The following is a 22,212-nucleotide window of genomic DNA, read 5'->3' as shown; positions in this document are numbered from 1 at the left end:
GCTGTATCCTTTCTGTATGTCCGTTAATTTGTCTGTGTGATTAGACTGCTCTACCCTCTGGATTGGCGGCGTATTGTGCTAGTGAGACTTGTTCTGAGACATGGCTGTGATTGTGCCAATGGAACAATCTCCATCCTGGCAGTGCTATCCACCATGATGCTCCCCTGATGGCCATGAAGATGAAGATGCTTCCTCTCTCATCCCTCTTCCTGATTAGACTGCTGACGCTATCACTCAGACATAAAGGAAGAGAAATTCTGCCTCTCTGTCCGCTGTGTCTCCCTTCCTCTGAGATTTACTTTGATAGAAAAGCACTTCCAGAAATAGTTTAGCACCCGGGCTCGTCTCTTCCTTTGTTGCTGACTCTATAACCCTATCTGTAGGAGTCTAATTATAGTCAACCTATTATTGTTTTTTTCTTTTTTTTCAAATTAATCCCAACCTGAAATATTTAGGCATAAATGTTATTTCTTATTACATTCCTCCACGTTATGTGCTTCTCATTTGCATAGCATAATCCCTGTCAATTCTATGTTCCGACTTGGCCTGTTTTCTTTTGCTGTTTAAAGGATGTGGACGAGGAAATTGAGGCAGAATACAACATTTTGAGGTCCCTGTCCAACCATCCTAATGTGGTGAAGTTTTATGGCATGTTCTACAAGTCAGACAAAGTATCAGGTGGCCAACTTTGGCTGGTCCTTGAGGTGAGCTCTTCTCATATTTTAGTCTCATCTCATGACATGCTACATGACTCTCGTGTAAACAGTGTACCAGTGCTAATAGTTTTGTATTTTACTTAAGAAATAGCTTGATATTTTTGGAATCACATTTGTTTGATAAGAAGATTAATACCACTCTCTCACTCCTCATATGACCACATGATGCAGGCTCCAAAAGCATGTCATTTCCAATTAAAGTTTAAAATGCCAAACTTTACAGCAGAAATGTCTACAGCCACAAAAAAGGTTTGTAAAAAATATCATAATACTACTGCACTGCAAATTACAAACGTTTTGCTGTGGTCAGGCTCGTAGAGAAAGATAGCTTTGAATTTTAAAATTGAAGTGAAATTTGCACTTGGTCCGAAAAGACCTTAAGTCACACAAAAACTAAAAACTGAAAATGGTTGGATATACCTTTGTTCAGAGCCAGGATAGCGGTTTTCCCCCTGTTTCCAGTCTTTGGGCTAAGCTAACTAACCAGTTGGCTGTAAACTTTAACTTAGAGATATGAAAGTGGTATCAATCTTCTTATGTAGCTAACTCTTTGCAAAATAGCAAATAACCAGATTTCTCTGTCTTTAAAAGTACCCTGTGGAGTTATGTGAGCCCCATAATATTTAAAACTTGGTTTCTTAATTTAAAATAAATACCTAAGTAGTTAAAAAAGGGCCTCAGTTTGTCACAATAACCTATCTAAATGTACTGTATGTTGATGCTATCATGCTACCATGTGATGCTGCATTGCTTCCTCTTGTGTGTGTTGGCTACCTGTCCCCATGAATCATTATCTAGACTCTAGAGTGTTGAGTGATGGACGAGTCACTGGAGTTTCTCTGTATCCCTCCCAGCTGTGCAATGGCGGCTCTGTCACAGAACTCATCAAAGGCCTGCTCATGCGAGGCCAGTGTCTGCAGGAGCCGGTTATCTCATACATCTTATACAGTGCCCTCTTGGTAAGATAGCCCGCTGCTAATATTAGGGAGGAGGTGGGATGCAAACGTGCAGAAAACGTGCTGAGCATTAATTTCCAGCAGGGGAAGTATGGCAGACGGTAATGAATGTCCCTACTTCTGAACAGCTGGAACAGTGGGAGTTCTTTTATATAGTTTGTACTGCATAACCTTTTGATGCATCATATTCTAATTGATACTAATGGCAAATTACTAATATTGTGATGATGATTCATGCTGACCACCTTGTGTTTTTTGTCCTTTAACTTAAAAGGGTCTTCAGCATTTGCACAACAACCGGATTATCCATCGTGACGTCAAAGGCAACAACATCCTCCTGACAACTGAGGGAGGAGTCAAACTGGTTGACTTTGGTAATGGTCTTTGAAAGAGGCAATTTAGCCAATTCAGGGACTTCTGGAAAGAGACAAATGTATCGAGGTCTGAGAAATGTCTCTCTGCTTTATCTTTTCTCTGAATTGCAGTGTCAGATAAATAAGGCATTTTTGGTGTTTGACTGATCTATGGGAAGTGTCAGCAGCACATCCTTGCAAGGCTGTTTGTGAAGGCGAACACAAGCACGGGATAAATCATTTTATGTGCCCCACACTTTAGTCCCTTGCTCACCATAACATCTTTTTATTTCATGGACCGTAGCCTTAACCCGAGGCTATTATTGCTCATTTAAATTGCGTTATTTGATCCTTTGCATATTAAAAGAAAGCTGTTATGGCAAATGACTTTGAGTCACCCCTAGGCATGTTTATGTCCTCTGTGTCATGGAGATGAAGTGGACTCATGCTGATACAAATCTGTCCTACATAATTTGAAATGATTATAGCCCATTATTATTGCCGCTTGGCAGGTTGCCACACTAAATTATATGCAAGGATTTATTGATTATTTCAAACATTTAGTCTCTATTGCAAATTGTATTTGTATTCTGAGCAAATTCACACTGATAAACATAGTAATATCTAAATTGGAATCACAATAAGAGGTGATACAGTATTACTTTTATTTTTTTATTTTTTCAGGTGTTTCAGCTCAGCTGACCAGTGCACGATTGCGGAGGAACACATCAGTTGGGACTCCGTTTTGGATGGCTCCTGAGGTCAGAGTCTAATGCTAATGATGTCTACTGTATATCAATGCAAACAGTTAAATAGCACACAGGTTTTGTGCCTAATTGAACATTTAAAATGAACAAAGTCTCTATAATACTGTATGTGCCACAAAGAGAGAAGGAGAGAAGCTCAGATATTTTGGTGTGACTCTCCCCCTGTGTCATTGTGTATTCCCCTCCACGGGTGCAGCTCTTGCGGTCGCCTCAAGGTTAATAGCTGAGAGGCTGTGGCCCCTCGGCTTACTCTTTGGCAGAAATGAGCTGTGGTGATTGGGCTGGTAGGAAGGGACCTCAGGGGCGCTTAGAATAAACTCTGCTGTAAAATGTAATGTCAGTTATAATTACTGACTGTGAAAAAAAAGAGGCTCGTACCACCAGCAGCTGAACCATCCCACCTTTTATATATGTTTGTAACCCTGCCGGATTTTAGGCAGCAAGTAAGAGAGTGCTGTAACAGGAAGTCAATTTCGGCTTTGTTATCCTTTTGAACATAATTTTCTACAAATTATTACTCAATTGCTCTAAGGTGTTATTAATAGAGTCCTTTATTTCAAGAATCTGACACAATGTTCAGGTAGTAGTGAATTCACTGTTGTCTTGTATTGTCAGGTCATAGCCTGTGAACAGCAGTATGACTACTCCTACGATGCCCGCTGTGATGTGTGGTCGCTCGGCATCACAGCCATCGAGCTGGCAGACGGAGATCCCCCGCTGGCTGAGATGCATCCAGTTAAAGCACTCTTCAAAATCCCTCGGTGAGTCCACTAGAGGGCGCTCCTACCACACAGCTGGAGGCTGCCCACACAAGCGTGCTCAAAAACAGCTTTCCATTATGTCAGGAGGACAATGGCTAGCTAAATTTGGTACTAGAGGTGACGAAAAGAAAAAAATAACAGTGTCTATCTTGAAAATTGAACTTGAAATTTAGAAACAGAAAACTGGATATTTGTGGTTTATCAATGTTTCTTGTTGCTATTGCGTTTACATTTTTCCTATCTGAAAGACGGCATCTGCTAAATAATCAGATGTAGTAGTGTTTGGCCTTAAAATTAATGCAGTGATTCAATCTGTAAAAATATTCACTGCTGGAGACAGTGTGTGTCTGATGATCATTTCAGAGCTTAGTGGCTACACGCGGTTGACCTTTTGTCATCAGCACAATTGCGCAATTATCTCTCAGTTAGGTAGAGATATGCCCTTCTGATTGCAATTTGCATTGGTGATTAGCTCCATTCACATTGAGATGAGGCTGTCACCTCCTCCCCGTCACAATGTTATCTCCTCCCTGGCAAGCCAGGGGAGGAACATGGGTGACTTGTGTGGCAGGAATTATGGAGCTAACGCAGCATAAATTCATCCAGAATTTAAAATAATTACAAGAGCGACTCAGTAAAATGAATGCTACTAATTTAGAATGAGGTTTTTCTCAGATCTGCACCGTAAAACACGTCACCTTTTTGGAGGAGTGGATGTGCTGTAACTTGGTTCTAGGTTTGGGAACATTTTTAAAATGCAACCTGAAACTGCATAAGTGGTTTCTGTCAAGTAGCAAGCATGTTTTCTTATCAAACAGCAGCCATAATAAGAGGGGGCAGATGCATTTCCCATATCAATGTCCAATCCTATTTCATTACTGCAGAGCTCATTACTCTGACTTTGGGGATAACTAGGATGTTGATAGAATTTGATATATATCTTTTAACTGATGGTCCTCTGTCTCTGTTTGAATCAAAATAGGTAGTTTGCCCTTTTGATATAAATTGGGACCTTAAAGGCTTTGTAGTTTTGGTATACAGTATATGACAGCAAATGTGTTGAACCACAAAATTATTCTGTTAACATGTAATTTATCTCAAATATATTTTCTTATCACTGCTGCTTGGCAGACAATATCATGAGTAAAACGTGGTGTAAATTATGACTCCTGTTTGAATTACTTTCTAAATAGGGAATAGTGTTTCACCTTTGGGCTTTTAGTGGCGGTGAGAGTGATCCATGATGAAATCAGAGGGATTCATCTTCACCGGTTTTGATCATTGCAAAGTTCCAGATAGTTTTTTTTCTCTACTTAATACGTAATAAACCATTACCTGAGAAGTATTCTCCTTGGGCAGAGCATGTTTTATGAAACCATATAAGCACTTAAACATGTAATGAGCATTTTCATCATTCTGATATTTTACAGTTGCACACAGTAATGCGTTTCCAGGCTCTAAAGGGTTCACTGTCATGTTGTTAATCTTGTGTGTATCATCCACTTTATCATCCCTCCTCTCTAAACACATCTAGAGAGTAAACAGCCAATATATAACATATGATACAACATTATATCCCATATATGAGAAAAATTCATGAATCATGCTATACATTTTCTCACATGTTCAAGCAGTGTGTGGTCAGCTCTCTGTCATTGTAAATTTACACCTGTCCATGATTGCTTTTTTCTTAGAATACCACTGTAAGAGTTTTCCCTTGTCAAGCTAAAGATTGAATGGCTCCTGGTGACGACAAAATAAACACTATACGCTGTCACCACTTTGACTATAGGGGCTAGTAGCAGATAGCCATTATGTCACAGATGTGGTTGTGCTAAGAGAAACCTGCACAGGTGGAAATGCTTCTCGTCCAAGCCGACTATGAACGATAAGAGAAGCTGTGATATCTGTCAGATGAGCTCTGTGAATTAGGGTCACCTTGATGCGTGGTCTGTTTGTGCTTCAGAAATATATGATACTTGATGAGCTGTGACATACCACCGATGCATGCATATGTTTAAATCCCAGGTAGATCGTTCTGATATTTTTTTGTAACTTCAGTTTAAAGATAGATAAATAAAAGGCTTTTATGAATTTGTTCTTTATGATTAATAGCAACTGAGTGTGTTACAGTGTGTCTGACAGATATGTGATGTCTACGGTGACCATGAATAAAGGCAACTGAGCACGTCAGAGGGTAAAGGTGTTAAATCATCAACTGCAAAATTAATTATGGGTACTCAAGACAACGATGCTCTGTGATATTTAATATGCGGTAAGAGTGTCCATGTAATGTCAAACCAAAGTGTATGTAAAATACGTTGTAAAGGTTAGAGGCAATTGGCAAAGACATCCGAAGGTTGTGTTTATTCGTCCAGATCCGTGTAGATATTAGCCACATATTTAGAAGTATGTGTATCTGTCTGAGTGGAGACCAGAACAAGCGAGATGAAAGACAGAGGTAAATGATGGCTTGTCAAAAGCAACAAAGGCTAATCAAATCATGAGGCTCAGGGAGAGAAACCCAGACCAGAGTGCCTGTAAGAGACAGCTCTTCATGGAAAAAAAGCCTGAGTTAAAATCTGTGGAGCAGAACAGCCAAGGGTGAGGGATATCAGTGCAGTTTCTGGTATTTCTGACACAGAATAAAATCTTTTCAAGGGGTGAAAAAAATATATACATACATGTATATATAAATTGCAGATTTGTTTGCATTTGCTTGACATGTATTTTTAAATCCTCTCCAGGCAAAATAGTTGTTCACAAATCTTTTCAACAATACTAGGAGTCTAGTGTAAGTGGTGGCCCAACCAACTGACAATGCCAAACCTTTCGCCTTGGTGCTAGCATGGCTAATGATTGCAGTTTAGTGCACATTTGCTTTTTTTGAGAGTCTTTGGCCCAAAAAACATAATTCTTTATTCATAAACAACAGTGAACATTTTTTTACTTCTGGATGATAACAGTCGATAACATCTGCTATCTTTAAAGAACAGGCTTACCTATAATTGTCTAAATTCCCATTTTATGTATACAAAAGTATGTTTGGATAGATTTACACCTCACAAGCCATTCAAATTACCAGACACCTTTTTGTCACAGACTTCACATTATTAGACACTTTCGAAGTCTTGACCCTTGACAAAAGATCATTGGCTGGTTGGATGATATTTTCAATCATGATTAAAGGCTTAAATATCTCCGTCTTTGATAATATTATTTTACTGCTCTGTGTGGTGTCTAGGATGGCAGCGTTTGGCGATGTGGCCGCCAGAGACATGATAAATGTAGCTGTAGTTCTGTGTGTTCATGCATGTATGCGCCAAGAAGTGCTGTTGCTCTCGCTACGATGATAGATGAGCTGAAATTTTAAGCGGGTGATCCATTCGCTGAATATGTCTTTATTTTGGACCCTAGTAGTCATTCTCTGTTAAGCCTGATGTTTCTGCTTTAAGACACTAATTCTCTCTTTTTGCTGAAAACAGGCCAACAACCAAAGAAATACATTAATCGTTCACCAGTTATTCACAAGGTCATTTTAAGATAGATTTACGGTATTTGGTGATTGTCCTTTATAACTAAAAAGAAACTCAACATTGCTGCCTTGTTTTGGTAATTGGATAACCTTTGTGTTGTCTTGTATGGTGGACTTTGAAGACTGTGGAGATCTGGCGAAGAAAGAGATATTTACAGTATGTCTCGATAATGATTCTATGTGAAAATAGGGAGCCTTAGGACACTATTTGTGAGCACTAACAATATAGAATAACGTGGAGCAGTGAAAGTTGTTTCACACTAAAGAATTTCTTGAATGAAAATACTGTTTTGCTACATATGAGAAGGGGAAGAGTTATAAATTCTACATATGACATATTCAAATATCGCATTGGCCTGATTTTTGTCTTCCTTCATGGCTTAGTTACAGCTGTCAAGTGCTGCTGACACCTCTGTGATTTTGCCTCAATCCACACTGAGTAACGTCTGACAGTACACGCTCTGCCTGGACCTAGATTTGAATAAGCCATTTGTGTTTACAATATGAGCCAGCACTCTCACAAATGCTGAAAAAAAGTATTTGCCTGAATTTGCTAAGCACAATGAGGGCACTTGACAGTGTTATCAGTAGTATGCTGCTATATTGACTTTCTAATGTATAAGCAGTATGCTACAACATCAAGGCGAGAATGTGTCTTCAGGCTCATATTAGAGGTTGCATTGAAGCAGTCAGTTACTGGCTTTGATCTGCACTTTGGAAAGGATTGCCTGTCTGAATCCTTATCAAAGACTCTACTAACTTAGTGCGGCGGAAAATGACAGCTTTTGCACCCCAACATTCTCTCCTCCTTTTCAAAAAAAAAAAAGATGTTAAGTATGTTGTCGTTTAACGTGTAGCTGTATTTACCTCTGGTTTGTTTGTGATAAACAAAATCCACCAAATTCATGCATTTTTTTCCTTTTACACAAAGGATTTCATATTCTACCTGTCTGTCAGCTTTGTGAAACAACACGTGTGAACTAATGCAGTTCATAAATGTCTCGACCAGGTCTGACACTGTTTGTCTGACAGTGACAAAAGGCTCAGCCTCCAGCTGTCAGACCTGCGGCTCCCTGTGAAGATGCCTGTACTCAGGCCCGTCCAGCCTTGGCTCCTCATACAGACCTGCCTCCTGTCATCGTGCGCACTTGAAAAGTGTTAGCCTCATTATAGATGGCCTCCATAAATGCTGCTGACAGAGGTATAACTAGCTCCCATAACTTTTGGCTCCCAATGGCAGATGCTTGCTGCCAGACAGTGGAGGAGCTGTTATCATTTGTCAATTTTTCTGTGGCTGCCACAGACCTGGAACCCGACCAGCTTGTCCTCGGACCAAAAACTCTCACAGGAGTCTGACGGTCACACTCTGCTTGCCAGCAATCATTTGTCAGCTTATTCAGGAGACAAGTCTTTCATTTTCAGCTATGATCATGATGTCATTTGTATGCATTTAATGAAGTGGATTTTTACACTATGCTGACTTTTGTATGTGTGATTATTTTCAGAAATCCCTCCCCTACATTACGAAATCCAGAGCAGTGGTGCAGAAGTTTTTGCCATTTCATCGGCCAGTAAGTGACTCTTCTCAACGTGTCAACAGACCTATTCTGATGAACTAAGGCTGATTAGGATTTGTACTATTTATTATTTTATATATATATATATATATATATATATATATATATATATATATATATATATATATATATATATATATATATATATATATATATATTAATAAGAATAACACACATTAATGTTACTTAAGCCTTTGGTTTGGTTACTAAATGTGAACATGAAACTGAACAGTTGTCAAGGGGAAACAAATGATTGCAAATAACCACAGTAAAATATAATAAACATGAAATAAGAAAAGTTCAACAACAATCATTAAACATACATACAAATGAAATTATTTACTACACCAATTTACTTTTAAATCTGCTTGAATCTATAACTGAAAGCAATAATTAACATCTGCTGATGAAGCTATATGCAGTACTTAAGATAATGCAAACTCACATTACTGAGTAGTTACTCTTGAACATATATATAAATATAATATTGTCCAGAAAGAAATGATAAAATGTACATTAAGATAACTTTTTTCAGGAAGAGCTTAACACTAGCTTTAGTAAATTGTCAGGAGGCGGTTATGTGCATGTAAACATAAAGGTAATTGAAATAGATGTTTTAGAGCCAGATTCTATCAACCCTCTCGTCTTCCTGTTCATTGACTTTCATTTGTGTAAATCTGCCACAGAGGAACAAGCTAATTCACCTGAGTTATCAGTTCCATCTGAACTTATCGTTTCCTTCTCTGTGCAAAGATAATAATGTCAAGGGGGGCTCGTAATGGTTGCTCAGAATATACAACCTTAATATATACCACGCAGAGGTGTGTGCGGCTGAAACGTGAGGAAATGAAATTCATTTTGTCTGGCGAATTATTTATGTGCGCATGGTTTCCAGTTTATATTTTTGTTTTAGGTTTGTATTGAAATGCATTAACTGAAAAGGATTAATTGAAAAAACAAACAGACATGTTTAAAGGCCTGTTGTGGTTTTTTGTGTCACTTGAGTTATGGACTGGTCTGGACAGAGTCAAGGCATATTACCCCTTAAACAACCAACACACATTGGAGTAATATTAGTTTTTTTTCTACTTTTTACATCTGTAATTGCAATGGTTTTCATTGGCTACTTTTTGGATTGGAGTCTGTAATCAGTGTCAATGGATTATGTGATAGCAGATATATCAGAAATAATCTCCCTGAACAAAGCCCAGCAGCGTTTAATGTTGGGAGGCTGAACAATGTTATCAAGCCTTGCAGGCTGTTTGTGAAGCCTTTTCAGCCCTGTGTGTGTGTGTGTGTGTGTGTGTGTGTGTGTGTGTGTGTGTGTGTGTGTGTGTGTGTGTGCCTGCGTGCGTGCGTGCGTGTGTGTGTGTGTGTGTGTGTGTGTGTGTGTTTGTGCCTGCGTGTGTGTGTGTGCCTGCGTGTGCCTGCGTGCGTGCGTGTGTGTGTGTGCCTGCGTGTGCCTGCGTGCGTGTGTGTGTGTGTGTGTGTGTGTGTGTGTGTCCATCACCAGTGTCTGCAGTTGTGCATCCAGAAAGTTGACTTTTGTGACAAAGTGGTCTGCCGTTCAGCATCCCGCCAGCACAGCCCTGCTAATAGCAGCAACCTCTGCTTAATGTCCTGACACTAATGAATTCATGGAATTAACTTTCAGAGCCAAACAAACTGATAGAAGAAACAGAATTCCAATGTAGATTAAGTGGTAGGAATTAGATTGGTGTTTTTCTCCTATCTCGCTCCTGCCTGCAGTTGTTGGTATTGTAGTGCTCATGCACACATTCAGACGTTTAAAGTCTTTAGCTGAACAAGTAATTGAACAGTGCGAAAGTGAATTGTTGATGGATGAATCGTTGCATTCAGGTGGGAATTTAAAGTGTTTTCATTTCTGATTTTGTTTTACAGTATATCAAAACTGTCTTAAATGAAAGCCAATTTTGTTCCCCTGGGTGTGTGGTGCTTAAAAGTCAATATTTTGTGAACATTTATATCAGTAGCTAACTGATGCTGAATTGTGGGCATGGGGCAGTATCACAAAGAGACGTCACCTATTGGCAAACACTGCACATCACAGATAGGACTTACTGCTGTGCCATTGCAGGGCTTGTTGTCTGTCAGCACTGATCCAGACAAACCAGCGTTCTGTCATGTTCAGGTGAGGAGACAGTTTCTCCTCAGGGGTTTAATTCATTCGGATTTTAAGATAAATAACAGACAGACAATATTGGAGGCTACCTATGTCTGTAAGTGTTTAAAGCTTACTCTATTTTTGTGATTGTCAGGTGTCTGATAAAGGATTTTGAAGCACGTCCATCCGTGACGCACCTCCTAGAGCATCCCTTCATCAAGCAGGCCCACGGCAAAGATGTGGTACTACCACAGCAGTTAGCTGCTCTCATCCAGGAACAGCAAGAACTGGGCTGCAAAATCAAAACCAAGTAAGTAAGTCCCTTGATATTACATTCTAAAATTGCAAAGTAAATAAAATGCTGCAATGACAAAGCTAGTTGCTTCATTTGTGTGCTGTCACTGGAGATCTGTGTCGCTGCAGATGGGCACTGACTGAGTGGGGATATTCTTTCTTTCCAGTAGGGGGCAGGGTCTCATCTTCTTACACACAGTGATGATGATGACACCCAGTAATGGACATTACAGTATGTGATTAGAGAGAAGTTATGGGAGTGTGACTAATTCAGAGGAAGTGATTGTGCTGACTAACCTTAGATTAATAAACTCCATTTATGCCAGTGGATGGAACAACCATCTGATGGGGAGTCCTTAGTACAAAGCACTTTCACACCCAAGAGTGATTTACCTTAAAAAAAAAAAAAGTGACATTTCAACTGTACTACCTTCCTTTTGCTTGGTTTTGAATAAGATAAGTTGGGTTATTTTCTTCACACATTTTAAAAGTAGCTACTGTACAAGTTGCTTGGAATAGATAGATACGTAGATATGAAGAGGCAGGAACAGTGATTGGTGGAGTTTATATCCTAAAATGTGTAAAGATGAATAGTTTACCCAGACACTCTTATGGCAGTGAATGACAGAGCAGAAAGTCTTCTGTAGAAGTCTTACTGGAGAAATATTGACTTTGCCACTGCTTAATCTTTATTATAAAGGAGTTCGCTGAACCTGCCCTTGACTGAGAGTCTTGATGTTGTGCCAGCTCTGTTTACTCCCGAGAGCGTGCAGAGTTGGTGCCTGAGCCTGATCCCGAATTCCTGTCCACAGTGAAAGTGGATAATGGGATTAGGAGCTTGTAGGGTGAAAACTGGGCTTGTCTGGTTTAGTCTCTCATGCCACAGATCAGCACAGAATGACTCCAGATAAGAATAAAGACATAGTGAACTTAAAAGTAGCTGCCGTAGGTGGAATAGTGTGATTTACTTCAAAGCAGAGAGGTAGAGGCTAGAGGTCTCAAGTTTTTCTCCAAAGGGACACAAAGACTTAGAGGGACCTCATATTGAGCGTGCAGCTTTTTTTTTCTGCACTGTTGAATTTACACTATATTCAGAATACAAAATGAAAACAATGGCAGAGGAGGTAACAATTCCTAACCTGAAGCTTGAATATTTATTTTCATTTTACGATTGATTATTTATTGTAATAGAATATAGATACATCTTATGAATGAAATATAATTTTCTTTTGAGAAGTTAGAAAAAGTGTTTGTAAGTTTTTTCAGTAATTGTTATATACCAACAGTAAAAGACATTCATGGTGTTTTCTATTTTAATCTTAAAGTTCTCATGTTATGCTTTTTGGATTTTTCCCTTTCCTTTATTGTGTTTTATATTTTTGTTGTGCACTTCATAGGTTTACAAAGTGAAAAAGCCCAAAGTCCATCCCAAAGGGACTTACCATCTTCCAGAGCAAAATGTTCACAAAGTATATAGTATGTAGTAATTTATTTTAAGTAACAAAGTCATTTTTTAGCAAACATTACTCAAAAAAGGAGTAAATGCATATTCAGTTCAGGATTAATACACAATCAGCGGTATTGTGTCGCCCGTTTGAGTTTTCATTGTGTTGCCCATAGTGCTAGCATTTAGCCATGCTGCAAGAATGGCAGGTCTATCAAAATGGCGGTTTCCAAACTGGTGCACAAGGCCATATTGAATAACTATATGTGAAACATAACATCACACGCCGCTGTTTTTTGTCTGATCGCCAGTTACATCATTAGCCATTGCAGCGTGATGTTACGTTTTTCCAAAAGTTGAATCTGTTTTAGCTTTTCCCCGCTTTGTTTGCTTTGTCTTTGCTTCTGGCAGTGTTATTCAAAAATGTTATTTTTGGCAGTTATGTTTCAATTTGTGCTGTACGGTAACTTTCTTTTTCTATAACCTAATTGATAGCTTTTTATTGCAAGGCGCTTCAAATGTATCCTAGCAACAAATATACACATCACTTAAGCCTTTATCGGTCCTACCAGATTTAATAAAATAAAACTAGCTAATAGTTTCCAATGTAGGAAGGACTTCATACATAAATGTAGTGATGGATTTATGAATAGATTATGCAACTCAATCCTGGTGGGTATTGACAGCAGCAGGACACTGAATGCTCGATTGACTCAAACCAAGCAACATGTTTATTATATGACACCCAGTGTAACTGTTTGGCTCATTTTTGTGGTTTTAAAATATTTGGACAATTATTGAGCTCTTTGACAGATGAATAAGCTATATCAGGCATTGACTACACAGAAAATACATGTTTGTAGGATCAATTCAGTGTTGGGTTGGATCTTTTTATTAGCTTTGATGAAAATAAGACAAGTACAGCATATCACCATCCTTATCCTTTGTATATACATGTGTAATGCCGTAGGCACTCACAGACACAGCCCCCTTCACACACTCTCTGGTATCCCCTGAGGTTTTCCACAGTCCCTGGGAGGCAGCTGGCTCCGTGTTGACCTCTGCCCACTGGGGCTCTTTGGAGAGTGATAGGTCAAAACACAGATGAAGTGCAATCACAGCCTGTGATAATGGGAGATGTGTCCCCTGGGAGAGCTTTAAGGGCTTCACACAAACCTTGGAAGTGACTGGGTCTTACACCCAGCCAGTCAAACTACTGTTGCTTATGTGGTGGTCACTTTACAGCTTTCTGATGCATTATCATGTGCTTGGCTTCATACAGGCAGGAGCGGATCAATACTCGTAAAACCCTCATAATAGAGAGTTGTCCTGATGATGATCTGGTAAACCTGGAGTTCTTAGATGAGGTAAGATTTAATATGTTCATTTCCTCATGTATTGATCAGTCAAAGACACAATGTTCTTAATGCTAGGTGTGTTTTTCTTTTCTTATCTTTAGGAGACAATAATCAGCCATCTCCAGAAGCGGTATGATGAGCTGCAGGTGTACACTTATGTTGGAGACATCCTCATCGCTGTCAATCCTTTCCAGAATCTCAGCATCTACTCTCCCCAGGTTGGTCATGGGCCAGTCGCACAAATGTTCCCAAAGGATTCCCAATCCAAAGGGAAACCACTGGGAGGGCTTCTTTTTAAAGTCAATGTGAATCAGTGTTTATTAAAACATATCATAACCTAAATAAGAGAATAACAACCCATGTAACAAAAATGTTTAAAAAAATATACTACTTTCAACACAAACACATTTTATTTTTGTATTCATTGTATCATGTCTAGAGGGATAACAGTGTCAGTCAGTCATCCGGTCCACCACTTTGGTCAAGACTGGAATATCTCAACTATTTCATAGATGATCATAAACATGTCTACAGACATTTATGATCCCCAGAGGTTAAAACCCACTGACTTTAATGATCCTCTGGCTTTTTCTTTAGCACAACCATAATGTTGACATTATTTGTTTTTAGTGGATTATCCCGAGTTATTAGATGGATTGTCCTGACATTTTGTGCGGACATCCTGTATATGATCCCCTCAGAAATTGGGATAAATGATGATCCCTCATCTAGCACCATCAGGTCATAAATTCAGTTTAATCAATATTTTGGTTTATGATCACATACCTGCAAAACTATTTACATTCTCACCAGCCTCAGTTTTACCTTGTGTTTAGTGCTTATTAGCAAATTAGTATATTAGCATACTAACAAGCTAAACTAAAACGGTCAACATGATAAACTGCTAAACATCACCATGTTAGTAATTTTAGCACACTAACATTAACATTCAGCTAAAACGCAGCTTACCCGAGCTCCTAGCATGGCTGTAGACTCATGGTGTGTTCACAACTTTAGAGTTAGTGTTTAATGTAAATAATAAAAACAGGTAAAAATTGAGTTTGCATTTTTACAACAAAACTCAAATTTGGGATATTTTTTCTAAAAAATCTGTACAATTGAAAATACTGGGCTCTTTGCATGTGCCTTCTCTTAGTTCTCTAAGCTGTACCACGGTGTGAAGCGGGCTGACAACCCTCCACACATCTTTGCTACTGCAGACGCAGCCTACAGAGGCATGGTGACATTCTGCAAAGACCAGGTACTACCCAAAAAACATTTGATCAGTGGAGTCTCAGATTGTATAACAAATAAAATGATGATGGAAATCTGTAAAGAAAATGATTTTAAACAATTTACTGAAATGTTTGGGAGGGATGTTCTAGACTTCTTTTTTATAATGTATCTAGCTTTATTTCCTATAGAGGTTGAATAAACTTTTTGACATACTGTATGTATTCACTTTGGGACGAAAGCAGTGACGTCTGTCTTGAAAAATAGATTTAATTCTCTACAAGGCTTTTACATGGTTAAAAAAGGGAAATAGTATGTGATATAATGTAAATGTTTCTTGTCTGATGTTTTAGACACTAGATTTAGTTTCCTTTTGGTTTTAGTGTATCATAATCAGCGGGGAGAGCGGTGCGGGAAAAACAGAGAGCGCTCATTTGATTGTTCAACATCTTACCTTCTTGGGAAAGGTATAGTAGCTTGATTGCCATCTTTTTTATTGTTAAATTGGTTAATACTTGTGTGGAATACTGAAAGAATGTCAAAGTATAGTTCTATAATAATTATGGTTTATTAAAGAAACATGTTGTTGCTCTCAGGCTAACAATCGGACGCTGCGAGAGAAGATCTTGCAGGTGAACCCCCTTGTAGAGGCCTTTGGAAACGCCTGCACAGCTATCAATGACAACTCCAGTCGCTTTGGCAAATACCTGGAGATGAAGTTCACACCCACTGGAGCGGTCATCGGGGCCAAGATATCCGAGTACCTGCTGGAGAAGTCGAGGGTCATCAAACAGGCTATGTATGTGCGGCTTTGGCTTGGTCTGACTTGAGTTGTCTTTGTCCCATTTCTGACTGCTCTGTTTGTTTTCTTTCAGGGGGGAAAAAAACTTTCACATATTTTATTACATATACGCTGGGCTTTACCACCAAGACAAGCTGAAGACTTACAGGCTACCAGACAGGACACCTCCCAGGTTGGCACAGCAGTTTGACTTTGACAGGTTCATGATACATCTTTCCATTCCCATCATGTTGGAGCATCAGCATTATACTTATGATTGAATCTGCAGGTATATTGACAGCCAGCACCGCAAAGTGATGCAAGAAATTGTCTCCAGCAAACTGTACACGGAGCAGTTTGACGCAATTCAGGAGTGCTTCCGAAATATCGGCTTTATTGAAGAGGTACTTTAATGCTCGATCAAAAACAGTATTTGGTCACGGAGAAATGAAATGCGTTTATTTTTTCTTGTCTGTTTTTTAGGAGGTCAACTCTGTTTACCAAATTCTCTCAGCCATTTTGAACACCGGCAATATTGAATTTGCTTCCATAACATCCCAACACCAGACTGATAAGAGTGAAGTGCCTAACTCGGCGGCCTTAGAGAATGGTGAGATGCAATACATCAGGTGATGTGTCTTCTTATAGTCAGCGATGCTCTTCTTTTAGCCAAAGATACAGGTAGGTTTAATGGTCTCTGTGAAGAAAAAAGAGTTTGTAAATGTGATTCAGATGGGATTAAACAGGAAGCTCTTCTATGCTTTAATCATACTTGTTTGATGATTACAGGACTGCACTCTGCATAGAAATATTTTAAGAAGGAAAGCCTTTTGCAATATGTGTTCATAGGTCTCTGTCTTATGGTTTTTTATAAAGTAACGATTTATGTTTTGTTTAATAGTCATTTAGTGATACATGTTGTGACTTTATGGCAACTTGTATGTGCAAAACAAACAATCAGTCAATCATGGCTTGTTACCCAGTGAACAGGGGGATATTTTCTGTAAGCAGTAACCATAACATAACTGAAAGCACAGAACCCCTTTCCATTTACATAAAACATGTAAAGAAGCTGAGAAACATCAACAGTAACAGATTGCTGTTTTTTTATGCTAATGAAAAAGGTAGATGAGCTCCTGATTATCACATTGATTAACTCTCTCGTCTTTTCTCTCAGCTGCATCTCTCCTCAGCATCGGCACTGAGGAACTCCAGGAGGCGCTGACCTCCCAATGTGTGGTTACCAGGGGCGAGACTATCATCCGCACCAACACAGTGGACAAAGCCGCTGACGTCCGCGACGCCATGTCCAAGGCCTTGTACGGACGCCTCTTTAGCTGGATAGTCAACCGCATCAACTCCCTACTGCAACCTGACATGAATATCTGGTGAGTGTGTGCCAATGGTGAAGATCTGTGTAGACGTTCACTGTTCACCTTTATCTGTCTGTAGAGGCAGATGCAAACATGCAGAGGAGAATATAAATGGACAAGCACAAGACAAGCAAAAGAAGAGCAAAAAAAGTTTTAATAAATTTTTGATACAGAGTTGCGTGCGGAGAAAATAATGTTCAGATGATTAAAAAGACTTCAGAGAGACTGCAAAGAGGTTGTTCATTGATCCAAAAAGAATTCCATGATAAATATGAGCATCGACTGTCAAGGAGTTGTCTCTGAGATGTATAAAAGCCAGAGTTCCTGTCGGCATTCCAGTCATCTTTGCCGTTTCCTTATTGCCATTAACAACCTGGTAGCACAGGCTAAAGGTGACCTCTGCATACAGCGGGTAATGACTGATCATGAAAAGTAGCAGCTCCAAGCACTGAATATGAAATTCAGGGTGTTAAGTCTTCATGCTGTGTCTTAGAAATAAGTATTGTTTGTGCAGATATTGAAAATGACTCAAGGTTAAATCAATAGAGATTGAAATGAACCCATTTTAGAAGCTCTGACTTTTTGAAAGCTGATGTTTATGATTTTGCATCAGACTACAGGACTGTATTTGGGTTGAGCTTGGATTATCATTAAAGTTTTATCAATTAATATGCCTGCTGGGGATTTGCTTGTACTGTAACATAGAAGAATAAGTTTGTTTGTCCCCTTTTTCCTCCTTTGAAGTGCTGCAGAGAGCGGCATGAATGTGGGAATCCTGGACATATTTGGATTTGAAAACTTCAAGAAGAACTCATTTGAACAACTGTGCATCAACATCGCAAACGAACAGATCCAGTTTTACTTCAACCAGCACATTTTTGCCCTTGAACAGGTAAGTTTGACATATGGAGGGAGGTTATTGATATAATATGTCTGTGCAAATACAGTACATCATGGTTGTTCATGTCATATGATGTGCTTGGAATGAATGCATCCACACAACAGTAGCAATAATACTGTGTATAAACAATCTCTTTAAAACACTTAGATAAGTCAGTCATTTTAGTATTAATTGTGTTTTCAAATCCATCAGGGGAGAGATGCTCTCTAAATGAACATTTTTTGCTGCTTTTAGCCAGGCTGCGATGTGTAAAGGATTACTTATACCATTACGCACCACCAAATCACACTCTTAATTGATTTAATGATGTTGTTTACCCTGAAGTGCGAGAGGTCTTTTTTTGTCTTGATGGAAATGAATAGATATTAATCAAGAACCAGTTTGCTATCATACCTTTTGGTCTGTGTAGTTTTAACTTTGCAACAGTCCTTCTTAAAACTAGGTAAAGAAGGGCAAATTGTATTCATTTACTGTAGCACGTTTTATTACTTAGTTATCTGCTTTACATTTAAATGCATACAGCAACACATGCACTGAAGAATACACAAAATTAAATACATATGAGATAATTTATTGAGGCAGGATTTCACACATAAAATCTGATAATACTCTCTGCTCATTGATTTATATATTACAGCTCTCTCCATAACCAGAACTGGAAACAACATTTCCTGTTTACAAATTAATCACAGCAGTGATAATTGAAAATAAGGCCTTTAAGCCCGTGGAAAGTTTCTCTTCTACAAACAAGTGCGAGCTGCCCCTGATGAAGGGCTGGTGCTCTGTGGAAAAGGGATTTTGATTTGGTTTCTACAGTCTCGCTGTACACAGAAACTGATTATTCTGAGTTAATGACTAAAACATGAGGACAGTTTAGATCCATTGGTTCCACTTTATTAGTAAAATATATATTTAAAAGAACTTTTTGATCCAAAATTAAATAGATGCAATAATATGATAAGACTGGGTTATTTGCAAAGTGAAATAAATTATGAATAAGTAAGTGTCTCTATTTGTTAGTTCAGAGCTGTTCTGTTTTATGTATTCAGTCAAACCCTCTATTATGCTGTAAGCTTCAGCAATAGACATACTCAGCCGACTGCAGCTGTTTGGTTTTGTTGATTAGAAACTCCTTTTTTTTTTACCCTCAAACATGCACAAATAATATTTAGCCCAGATTGTTTAATTGGGTCAGTTACAGAAATCATTAGCTAGATTGTTCTACATTCACTGGTTCTAATTAGATGGAATACCAGAGCGAGGGGGTGGATGCCAGCCTGGTGGAGTACGAGGACAACAGGCCCATCCTGGACATGTTCCTGCAGAAGCCCATGGGTCTGCTGTCCCTGATGGACGAGGAGAGCCGCTTCCCTCAGGCCACTGACCAGACTTTAGTGGGTAAGACTGGAGCTACTTCTGCAAAATGTTCAGACATCAAACAAACAAAAATCATAAAACATGAATATAAGAGTTCATAAGGTCACTCCAGATCTTGCCACACAGCTAAGATACTTTAAAATGTTCCTACCTGTGCTGACTGAAGCATATTTTTTTTATATTAAACTATTTTGCCTTTCTGCCAACAGATAAATTTGAGGACAATTTGCGCTGCAAGTACTTTTGGATACCTAAACGTGTGGAGCTTTGTTTTGGGATTCAGCATTATGCAGGAAAGGTATCAAAATGAGCTATATCTGTGCGACAAACTGCCTTGTTTGTTTGTGTGATAAAAGATTTACCAGTGCATTAACAATAGTTGAAATGTTTAAATGTCTGTCAAAAATGTCACCTGATTTCAGTAATATCAGAAAATATAAGGCCTTATAAATACAAATCAGATTGGCTCCTTTAAATGTGAGGAGCATTTAGAGTTTATGTGTAATGTTGTGTGTCCTTCTTGACAGGTAATGTACAACGTGAATGGTTTTTTGGGGAAGAACAGAGACACTCTTCCTGCAGACATCGTCGTAGTTCTGAGAACATCGGAGAACAAACTTTTGCAGCAGCTGTTCTCTAGCCCCTTAACTAAAACAGGTATGCCATGATATAGGCCTCCGTGAAACATTTCAGCCACTAACATGAACATTATTCTACCACTAACCACAATGGAAATGGTAATGAAAACTTTCCTTTTAGAGAAACTATTGTTAACAATGCAGGTATTCTGTGAATTGTGCATGTGTCTACTGCTTCTATAAATGTTCAGGTAAGTGGGTTTCTTAAAAACGCGGCTCCCAGGCATCTCTTGGTCCCCCTTCGTTTCAAGCCTCTGTGTGCCATGCTCGGATAAATCTGCAGTCTCCATTATCTCTTGAGAGGCTCAGCTCTCTGCACGGCGCTCTGTTTTTATTTTCACTAAGCTGTCCCTCTTGGTTTCTCACTGCTGAATGCTATCTAAAGATTGTGGGTGCAGTGGGATATTTTTATGATAAGGTTTCTAAATACCCAGGGGATGAAGAAACAGTATTTAGAGAACACAAAAGAAACTCTTCCCACCTCTTTTCTGTTGGTTAAATGAAGGCAGAGTAATATGCTCGTCATTAGCCGTGGCTGAGGCCTCCTGGTCACTTGACTTAGCTGAAATGCTAATAGATGTGTTACACTATCAGATTCCCACTTCCTATTTTATTTCAGCTAAGCCACATTATGTGATTCACTTCTTTTTTAGGGACCTGTAAATGCTTGCTTTCAGTCCCAGGAGCTTCAGTTCACAAAAGGCACCTTAGCTGAGTAGAAATCTGTCTGATGTGTCTGTAAACTTAAATTGCAGGTTGTGCACATGGGAGCCTTCAACCATTTACTTTCTGCAATTAACAGCTTCAGAGGAGTACACTCTATAAAAGAAATTCCGCGAACACTTCATTTTAGCACACAAAGTCACTGAATAGATACTAAGGTGCTGACATGTTTACTGCTGCTGACATAGAGTCTGTTAGATCTAAAAGCTTCTTTATTTCCTTTTTCCTCTACTGCACTTTGTGTGCCCTGACATTCAGACCGGTGGATCGAGCTAATGTGATGATTTTTTACAGAAATAAAATGTTACTGTGTTGTGCAGTTTGAGCCTTTTTAGCCTAAAAAGCTCTAACAAACCTCACAGTAAATATAGAGATTCGTTTGCATGTAAAGGCAATATCACTGCAATCTGCTCCTTGGAGTTGGAGGTCCAATTTTCTTATTTCAGTTTGTAAAACTGCAGATCATCTCATTAGATAAAAGCTATGAAACGCTCTGCTACGGCTTATCATTCTGGCAAAGATGGAGCACTGTTTAAAGGGAGATACAGTATAGCATGAGAAAATTATAAATCTATTCTTCAGGGTAAAATTTGTGGGGGGATTTAATTTGCATTTTACTTCACATTATAGATTTACTGTTATCTGTGAAATTACCATTATCTGCAGGGATCTGATGGAAATCTGTTTTTACACCAGGGTGGTTTTACACTCTGGGTCGCCTCCTCACAGTGTAACCACTAGGGGACACCCTCGTAGACTTGCAGCTTGACACTGTGATGGAAGTAAAATGATGGCTCTGGGATGTCAAACTACACACTTACATTCAGTGAATGTTAATGTTTCTGCTGGCACACATAACAAACAGTGCAGTGATGCAGGAACAATTCCTCTAAACCACATCATTTTCCTCTATGTTATGTTTAAATGTTAAAAAAACAAAGGTTTAATGACACACAGTCCACATTTATGTAATACGCAGTAGACCATACATTTATTCCACACGGTAGATTGAGAATGTGATTGTCTAAGCATTGATGCAGTTCAAATTTGGAGAACAGCAGGAAACTAGGACGGCCCCAGAAAGTAAAAGCTCCCAGGCGGTGAATAGAGAGTCCACTTGAACCTTGCAGAATGTGGGTCCTTGAGGCTTGGACATGGTGGGGTTTCGTCAGTGGAAATGGGATGTATTTGCTTGGACAAATTCATCAGAGCCAGGGCCTTTCCCAGATCAGGGGGATCACAGTGTTTGAATTGGCTGGGCTCAGTAGGGCCTACAGGGATGGGTCTGCAGTGTGTGTGT

At 39.0% G+C, this 22,212-nt stretch overlaps 1 protein-coding gene across 9 annotated transcripts in view; it reads left to right on the top strand.

Moving 5' to 3' along the window:
* myo3b (myosin IIIB) overlaps positions 1 to 22,212 on the top strand; it is a 61,587-nt gene that overhangs the window by 7,347 nt on the left and 32,028 nt on the right. For all 9 annotated transcript variants that reach the window (XM_034885018.1, XM_034885013.1, XM_034885010.1 and 6 more), the window contains 20 exons: positions 570 to 704; positions 1,571 to 1,675; positions 1,947 to 2,046; positions 2,710 to 2,786; positions 3,408 to 3,553; positions 8,594 to 8,659; positions 10,945 to 11,100; positions 13,811 to 13,895; positions 13,988 to 14,104; positions 15,043 to 15,147; positions 15,503 to 15,586; positions 15,716 to 15,918; positions 15,995 to 16,093; positions 16,190 to 16,304; positions 16,384 to 16,510; positions 17,078 to 17,288; positions 18,018 to 18,165; positions 19,419 to 19,572; positions 19,761 to 19,849; positions 20,079 to 20,208. In XM_034885018.1, the coding sequence (XP_034740909.1) occupies positions 570 to 704; positions 1,571 to 1,675; positions 1,947 to 2,046; positions 2,710 to 2,786; positions 3,408 to 3,553; positions 8,594 to 8,659; positions 10,945 to 11,100; positions 13,811 to 13,895; positions 13,988 to 14,104; positions 15,043 to 15,147; positions 15,503 to 15,586; positions 15,716 to 15,918; positions 15,995 to 16,093; positions 16,190 to 16,304; positions 16,384 to 16,510; positions 17,078 to 17,288; positions 18,018 to 18,165; positions 19,419 to 19,572; positions 19,761 to 19,849; positions 20,079 to 20,208 (2,452 nt within the window). The remainder of the gene's footprint in view (positions 1 to 569; positions 705 to 1,570; positions 1,676 to 1,946; positions 2,047 to 2,709; positions 2,787 to 3,407; positions 3,554 to 8,593; positions 8,660 to 10,944; positions 11,101 to 13,810; positions 13,896 to 13,987; positions 14,105 to 15,042; positions 15,148 to 15,502; positions 15,587 to 15,715; positions 15,919 to 15,994; positions 16,094 to 16,189; positions 16,305 to 16,383; positions 16,511 to 17,077; positions 17,289 to 18,017; positions 18,166 to 19,418; positions 19,573 to 19,760; positions 19,850 to 20,078; positions 20,209 to 22,212) is intronic.

This window comes from Etheostoma cragini, chromosome 11, assembly GCF_013103735.1.
Source record: "Etheostoma cragini isolate CJK2018 chromosome 11, CSU_Ecrag_1.0, whole genome shotgun sequence".
Classification (NCBI taxonomy): domain Eukaryota; kingdom Metazoa; phylum Chordata; class Actinopteri; order Perciformes; family Percidae; genus Etheostoma; species Etheostoma cragini.
Note: the sequence above shows the minus strand (reverse complement) of the source record. Positions and strands in the feature narration are given on the sequence as shown.